Source organism: Plasmodium gaboni (assembly GCF_001602025.1).
Source record: "Plasmodium gaboni strain SY75 chromosome Unknown, whole genome shotgun sequence".
Lineage (NCBI taxonomy): Eukaryota > Apicomplexa > Aconoidasida > Haemosporida > Plasmodiidae > Plasmodium > Plasmodium gaboni.
The window spans coordinates 1-9,735 of NW_017385472.1; the positions used below are offsets into that span (position 1 = coordinate 1).

At 16.6% G+C, this 9,735-nt stretch overlaps 2 protein-coding genes and 1 pseudogene across 3 annotated transcripts; 1 reads left to right on the forward strand and 2 right to left on the reverse strand.

Moving 5' to 3' along the window:
• Window positions 1-1,407: 1,407 nt before the first annotated feature.
• Window positions 1,408-2,220, reverse strand: PGSY75_0030800 (exported protein (hyp15); the record flags this gene model as incomplete). The annotated part of the gene is made up of 2 exons (XM_018783447.1): window positions 1,408-2,022; window positions 2,152-2,220. 2 exons carry the CDS (start codon window positions 2,218-2,220, stop codon window positions 1,408-1,410), a joined length of 684 nt encoding a protein of 227 aa, XP_018638764.1.
• Window positions 2,221-5,725: 3,505 nt separating this feature from the next.
• On the forward strand, window positions 5,726-6,583 carry PGSY75_0030900 (rifin; annotated as a pseudogene; the record flags this gene model as incomplete). The annotated part of the gene is made up of 2 exons: window positions 5,726-5,779; window positions 5,927-6,583. Coding segments are annotated over 2 exons (711 nt in total).
• Window positions 6,584-7,532: 949 nt separating this feature from the next.
• PGSY75_0031000 (exported protein (PHISTa)) lies at window positions 7,533-8,589 on the reverse strand (the record flags this gene model as incomplete). Its single annotated transcript, XM_018783448.1, has 2 exons — window positions 7,533-8,264; window positions 8,455-8,589. The coding sequence occupies 2 exons, from the start codon at window positions 8,587-8,589 to the stop codon at window positions 7,533-7,535; spliced, it is 867 nt and encodes a 288-aa protein (XP_018638765.1).
• Between the last annotated feature and the right edge of the window lie 1,146 nt (window positions 8,590-9,735).

The window sequence follows — 9,735 nt, forward strand, 5'->3', positions numbered from 1 at the left end:
GATATACCTATTTTGATGATATATCCATTGATGAAGTCAGCCCTTTTAATAATAGAGATAAATTGTTAAATACTAACCTTTATGTAGAAATTAGTAGTGATATGACCCCTAGATCTAATATGGATATTAGTGGAACAAATCGAATATATAGTGATACTAATAGATATACCTATTTTGATGATATGGATTTGTTGGAAAATAGTAGTGATGAAAATTTATGAGGAAGAAATTTGGATATATATCTATATTATGTTATGATATATATATTTAGCAAATGTTTTTGTTTTGTGATATCACACAAGAAAAATTAGTTGTTATTTTTACATATCAATATACAAATATATGTGTTTTAAATATAATATGAACATACGTTTTATTAAATATATATAAATAGTATCTAATACATACATATATATTAATGATTTAACAAAAAAATTTTATTAAAAAAAAATTATAGTAATTTTTCATATATATGCTACCAAATTATATATGACAATAAAAATATATTAATAATTATGTAATTAGTATATTATGTATACGTGTACATATCAAAATGTATTGGAATATATATATATTATAAAAAGACAAAATATATATGGTTTCCTTCATATATATATTAAAAAGTAATTGTTTTTTATTATTTCAGTATATTAGTTATGTAAACACATTATTGTAATTATTATTAAAAATATATATATATATATAAACGTTGGAAACTTTATTTATTTGAGGAAAAAACAATATAATATAGAATAATACACATTGTGGAACATTTTCCTTGTTCTCTGTATTTATAAAAATAAAATTAATTGAATTATTATTTTTCATTTTTTTAAAGAAAATATTATATGACACATATTCTTTTTATTAAATTGTATAACATTATTTTATTTCATTTTAATTAAGAATTTTTATATATATATGAAAATTGGATTATAATATATTTGTTAAATTAATTAAAAGAATAAAAAAAAAATTCGTTTTAATCTAAAAATGATATTTATATTTTAATAATTGTAAAACATACATATCAACATATTTATTATATGTTTACATGTATTAAATAAACAAATGCGGATATATATATATATATATATATATATATATATATATATATCAATCTTAATTAATAATAAAATATAGAATTCATGAATAGAAATAATAAATTTAACAGCTAATATATAATAATAGAGAAAACAGAAAAAGAATATTCATACATATATTGAAATAATATATAGAAAATTATAAATTTTCTTTTTGTATTATATAAACTAAAAAATATGAATTTATATAGGATATATAGAATATTGAGAAACAAAAAATTATTTTAATATATTTATTAATTAACCTTCCATTAAAATTATAATACAAAAGTTTTAACAAATATATATATATATATATAACAAATTATATTCCACATGTTTCATTATATACATCCTTGTGTGGCCATAACCACGTAACAAGCATCCATGTTCCTAAAATTATTAATATTATTATTCCCACTAAAACAGCCCAAATAGTTCCAAAAGCACCAATAAAAGTTAAGCTAATACCAGTTCCCAAACTACATATTAATATGCATAACATATTAAATAAGCTCGCAGCTGCACCAGCTCCTAGTACACCTGTAAACATTGATAAATGTACCCAAAAACTCCTTTCCTTATATATCTTTCTATATAACCAGTTCTTTAATCTTGTCATACAATCAAATGATTTTGATGAACTATTCTTTAATATGTATTTTTCATATTCATTTTTTAATTTTTCATTTAATCCATAATTATTTTTTTCATTATCCTGTGAATTTTCATCCATTTGGAGTCCATTGTAACTATTATCAATTACATCATTTCTATCCAGTAATTTATCATTTGATATGGTTTCGTTTGTTAAACTATTTCTTGTTACGATACGTTTCAGAGATTTCTTTCTAGCATGCTGAGCTAACGATCTTTTGATTTTTAAATTAAAAAAATTATTATATATTTCATTTGTGTATATATATTTTTTATTATAATCCTGTAAATAAAAAAAATTAATAAAAATATATATGTTTATTCAATATATATATTTCATTAATATTATTTTATTCATACACATATCATAAAAATGTTGATATTCTTTTACATACAGTTGATTTATATATACCTTATATAATGATATAAAATGTCCTAAGGAAACAAATAACAAAAATATGTTAATATAAAAAAATTTCATATTTATATTTAAATAATCGCTTAATTAATTTTCCTATATATAATGAAAAAATCCTTTTTATTTTTGTTTATTCCTATTATTAAAAAATTTTAAATATTTATTTATAAATTTCACATTATATTATTATTCCTCATTCTAATTTTACAAAAAATTTATTATTAATACGTTATTTATTTGTTTTTTATATTTACAAAAAACCTTTTTTCTATATATTTAATAAAATGACATGTTTTTATATTTTATTAATATTGATTTATTTTAGAATAATATTTCAAAACAAATTATATATATAATATATTTTTTTTTTTTATAATGTTTACTTTATATATTATACAAATGCTACAAAATTGATGAAATAATTAATATATAAAGTAATATTACTTCAATTTTTTAGTCTATTAAATTGTAATATATTATATATATATATATATATATATATATTATGTTCATTTATAAAATGAGAAAGGGCAAAATATATTAATTCTGATATAAGGTTAAATATTAATATACATATGTATATATATCATAGAATATAAAATTTATTATATGATAGAATTATCGAATTTCTATTTTTTAAAAGATGTTATATATATAATATAATATAATATAATATAATATAATGTTTTTATATATAATATATTTCCTACATTAATATTATATATACCTATATATTGTAATTGTAATTTATTTATATAATTTTATAGTATAACTGAAGATAATATTAATAATTTATTTTATTCTTATTAAAATTTAAATATATTATTATTATTATATATAGATAATATAATTTTTGTATATATATTTAAAAAAAAAATTTATACTTGAAGTAATTTCTTCTAATATATAAATATATAATACGATAAATATTTAATAATATTAAATTATATTTTACATTCAAAGGAATTAATTAATTAATTATAAAATTTCTATTTTATGTTTCTATTAATAATATTATATTTTAAGATGTAATCATTTTAAAATAACCTTCTTTTGTATATATTGGATATTCATTACATACATTCATTTTTTAAATTTTTTCTTTTTATTTCATGTATTATCATTATTATGCATGAGAACATTTATAATATATATATATATATTCATAAATGTATTTTATCTGTATATTTATACATATATATGTACCAAATATTGAATAAACATGGTTCTTATATGTATTAAGGTTTTATTATTTATTATGTGCTTATTTTTTTGTAGTTACATAGAAAAGGTAAAAATTAATATTTTTATTATACACTATAATTTTTTACACCGATTCATATTCACATGTATACTTATTTGTTTTTAGATATCCTACAATAATCCTTTTGAACAAAGAATATATAAAAACAAGAATTTAACAAATAACAGAATAAATAGAAAACTAGCAACTTTAAACAGTACACAAAATAGAAGAAATTTAGGAACGACAAAATGAAATTTAAAATGTAAAGATGATTTAAATGAAAGTAAAAATTCTATAAAAATAAGCGACAAAAAGAAAAAGAACGAAAATAAAGAAAATAACAATAATACTAATAAAAAGAATAAAAATAATAATTTACTTAATAATCCTATTGATAATGATTATGATGAAGATGATATAGAGGAAGAAGTTAATAGATCATACGATAATCTAGAACAATTAATAGAAGAAAATATAGATGAACCTAACGAAATATATAATGTGGAGAAAAAATCTTTTTTTAAAAGAGCTTTATTATTATTAAAAACATTCGATAATATTTTTATACAAAAAACCATAGACAGTCGAGCACAAAAAAAAAGATCTTATATAAACGAAGATATAAAAGAAAATTTATGTATACTTTCTTCTGGAATCCTCTTTGCATCATTACCAATATATATGTATTTAACAAAAAGAATCGATTTTTTCTATATTAAACCTTTAACTTAATATTATTAATATATATATATATATATATATATAATTTATTTATTAATTTATAATAGGTATAGAATTATATTTTTGAATATATATTTATATATATATATATATATTTATTGGATAAAAATATATATACCTAAATTTAATATATGTCAACATAATTATACATTTAAAAAATGGATAAGAGTATTGTTTATTACATATAATGATACATAACCATATTTTTCATTATTGAACAATATATTTTGTGTATCATTATTTATATTATATTTGTTAGATTACATACATGTGTATGTTGTGGTTTTGTTTTTATTTTTTATATTTAGTTTTATCATTATAGGGAATACTCACGATTATAAAAATAATATATAACCTTTGTTATATATATATATATATATTTTTAATTGAACATAGAATAAAAACACTATTTATATTATATTATATTTTTTAAAAATGTATATTTTTTATTTTCAATATATGTAATAAGTAATATAATTATTAAAATATATAATTATATCCTTACAACTAGTAATCATACAATTCATATATATATATATATAAAGTGTTTATATATATATATATATATATATATATAGATAGATATAATGATTATGATGGGATACGTTTCACGAATATTCACAAATATTCTAATAATTATAATATTTTATTTTGTTTATAATGTCTTTTTTTTTAAAAATAAATTTGGATTTTAATTACATATTTTTATATTTATTGTATTGTAATTACATATTTTTATATTTATTGTATTTTAATTATATAAATATATTTTTTTGTAATAGAAAACAAATGTTAAAAATTTTATATATATATATATATATATCTTATTATAATTTTAGATATATTAGAGAGAAATATATTACACAATTTTTAGAACAAAATATAAAACTCTTCAAATTAAAATATGTATTTTTTTTAATTAATATTAAAATATATTTTAATACTTATATGTTCAATAACACATTTTGTTATATACAAGGATTTTTATATAATTATAATATTGATAACATAGATGTTGCAATATAAATTTCACATATATATTTTACACAATAGTATATTTTATCTAATGTACACGTTTAACAACTATTACCCTACATATATATATATAATTTACAACATTAAAAAAAAAAAAATACATTGTATTGTTACTATATGGTAACATGTTTTTAAAATAGAAAAAAAATATTTTCATTGTAATTTATCATATTACATAAAATTAAATTCTATTAGAAATTAAAATTCAACATTTTTTTTTAAAAAAAATAGAAATATTTATTATCTAATTTTTAGTTTTTAATTTAATTAATTATTTTACTTTTTTATTTATTTTATATTTTATTTTATTATATATATATATATATATATATATATATATATATATATATATATTTTGTTCTAAATAAAAGGAAAAATATGGTTCCAATAATGAATTTTATAATGGAAATTAATTGTGATATTATGTAAATTTATAATCATATTATGATTACATATATTTACTTTATTTATAAATGAAAATAAAATATTCTATACTAATTATTTAGTTATTAATTGCAATCATATATTATTATAAATATAACAAAAATGAAAGTCCATTATATTAATATTTTATTATTAAAATTTTTACTAAATATATTGGTAAGATTATATCATGTATTCATGAAATAATATATATATATATATAAATAATATTTGTATAAATATTAAATGTACATAATTACAAAAATATATAAAACCATAAAAAAAAAAAAAAAAATATCATATATATCTCCATATTTTTTATAGACTCATAATCGAAGGAACCATAAAAGCCATATACCACATAAAGCAAAAATACATAAAATATTATGCGAATATGATATATATACGTCCATTTATGATAATGAACCAGAAATGAAATCATTGATGGAAAACTTTGATAGACAAACGTCCGAACGATTTCGTGAATATGACCAACGGATACAACAAAATCGTATGAAGTGTACAGAACAGTGCGATAAAGATATACAAAACATTATATTAAAAGATAAAATCGAAAAGGAATTAAAGGACACATTTGGCGCACTACAACCATATGTAGATAGTGACGCTATCTCTACCTGTATGTGTTAAAAATCGGTAGCGGACAAAACAGACAAAATTTGTCTGAATTGTGGAAAAAATATGGGAACAATTGCACCTTCTTGTGGTCTAGTATGTGGTGTAGGGTATACTGGATGGTTGAATTTCGCTACTGCAGCTGATACTACATCTCTTGTTGCTACTAACGATATTGTTGCTATAATAATGGCCATTAAAACTTGTGTTACTAGTATAACGTTTTATCTTTTTGGTGTGGCAATTGTTGCTATAACTGTTATGGTGATATTTTTATATGTTTGGATACATAAAAAAAGAAAAAATTTTTGGAAATATCAATACAAGAACCATTTATGGACATAATATTGACTTTGGAATAGGATGAATGTTAGTTTGTCAATTGTTTATAAAATATATATTTTATGATAATGGTTTTTTATACACGATATACTATTATTTGAATGAAAATTTTAGTTACATATATTTTATATTCATTGATTACATGAAAAATTAAAATTGTACGAGCCTGTTCTTTTTTACATAATATAAATCTATTACGTGACAGATTAAAAGAACATTTACATAATTTTTAAGTAGATTTATTAATTACTATAATTGTTATAATTCGTTTTATTGGTTTAAATTTTATCTTCTAATATTTATTTTAAAACCATTTATTGAACTTTTATATTAAAACAATATTGTACAATAAATTAAAAAATAAAATCCATATTAATCATATACATAATAATTAATAGTCATTTAGTTATCCTTTTTTTTTTTTTTAAATATATTGTATTATAACTCATATAATATATGGTACTATTTTCTAAAGAATAAAATGATTTTTTTTTTTAGTTTTTTTTTTTAAATATTATATGATAAAAAAAATTTTCCATTTTATATCACATAATTTTTATTTTAGTTTAAACAAAAATATATACAATAATTTTTTAAAACAATAGAAAGAAAATTCAAAAACAATATTTTTTTTTTAAAAATTTAAAAAGTTCATATTTTTCATAAAAAAATTTAATACATAAAAATAAAAGAATATTACATTCCTTAACTTCAAATATCATAAAATAGAAAATGGAAATAATATATACATATAAATATAGATACAAAAAAAAAAACACAAACACATCTAATGCGTATATATATATATATGTATATATATATATGTATATGTATATTTTTAATATATATATATATATTATGTATATTTTTAATATATATGTATATGTATATTTTTAATATATATATATATATATATATATACATATATAATTCTTTTAAACATTTATAATAATTAATTTTCAACCACCGAAACTTTCTCAATTTTTAGAAATAATTCCTTTTGATGATCTTGATATAATTCTTCTTTTAATATTTTAAAAAATTCTATGAATGAATAAATAAATTTTCTTATATCATCAAGTGTACTTTCATCTTTAATTAAATTAAAAAAATCATTAGTATATTTTTCCTGTTCACGTTCTACAGTTCTATTAAATTTTGCAATATTTTCTTCCCATATAGTTGCATATACAAGTTTCTTTTTAATACAAGAAGTAGTATCAGAAAAATCATTATCTAGATAATTTTTTATGGATTCCTTTAAATCTTTCTTTATATCATCCAAACCTTCTTTTACAACATGAACTGCATGAGTCCATATATTTCCAAGATCTTTTGTGTGTGGGCATTCTTCTAATGAATTTAATACATCTAATAATTCCTTTTCTGTTAATTTTTTTGACATATCATTATAATTTATATTATTTGTAGAACTATTACTTTTATTTTCCACATGATTATTCTCATCATCATGATTAATACTATTATGTTTATTTTCCTCTACTTTTTCTTCATTACATTTCATATTACTTGTATTGTGTTTTGTTTTATTTATATCTTCATTTTTAACTTTCAAATTCTTTTTCCATTGTGAACCGTTACTTTCTTTTTCTGCTTCACCTAAATTGCGTTCATATATATTACAATTTTTAACATTTTCTAGGCCCTTATTTTGTAATGATGTCTATATAAAAAATATATATATACATATATACATATATAACATATATACATATATAACATATATATATATATAACATATATACATATATACATATATACAACATATAACATATATAACATATATACATATATAACATATATTTTAAAAACCATATAAATAATAACACATAAAATTTATATCACGAACTTACATTCAAAAAAATATAGTAAAATCCAATCATATATACACTTAAGCAAAGGAATTTAAATGAGGTATAACGTAATGTTCCTTTTAGATTAGCATGAGAAAGATAAAAGGTTAAAATACTACAATTTTTTTTATTCATCATATTAAAAACGTTTTTATTTTTTTTTTTGAATTTATATATAATGAATGAAATTATGACAAATATAATATATATATATATATATATATATTAGACTTTAATAATAAAATATTTAATTAAAACAAAAAAATATACAATTTTCCTTTATTTATACAAAAATATAAGTCTTTAATTCAAGAATATTATGAATAACTTATTAAACAATAATTTAATAATTATTATGAAGTATATATATATGTTAAGTGTGTTTTATTTTTTATAAAATATTCTGAAAATGTATTTTGTAAATACAAAATTCATTATTTATATATATAAAATATGACAAAAATACAAAATAATATTTATGTACATGCATATTTTTTAATATGTTTTATTATAAATATATTTATATTTTAATATTTTATGTTTTTGGTTTTTTAATCCATCAAATATATATACTTATACATTATTATAAAAACAAAATATTTTAAATATTTCTTCATTATTTTGTACTATGAAATATTATATAATATATATCAGAACATATATATATTTTGATTAAAAAATATTCACAATAAGATTATTATAATAATAAAAGGAATATATCATATCTTAATGTTTTACTATTATTAGTGTATAATATTTGTTTATCAAATATTTATATATATAGTGCTGCTAATATTATAAGACTTTAATACCTAAATCGTAATATACACAATTATTCAAATATATATATTCCATTTCAATATCATATCTAATATAAACCATAATGTTTCATGTAATTTTATTTTTACAAGTAATAAAAAAAAAAAAGGAAAAAACCTAATAATTATTAGCTATTTAAAAACAAAAATATAATATATATACATAATCATTATTTTAAATTTCATTTTTTTTATAAAAATTATACAGTTAATATATTCAATTATTTTTATTGTATATTCTTATTAATTCATTAATATTACACATAATATTAAACACATATTATAAAAATAAATTAAAAAGATATTTTTCTTTTTTTTAATTTTCTAATACAGATATTTTATTGATATATCGCATATTATTATATACTGTGAAAAAAAAGAATTTTTTTTTTATAATTAAAAAATATATATATTATTTTGCGATAATTTAAAATTATTATTTTATTTAATTTATATTTTAATT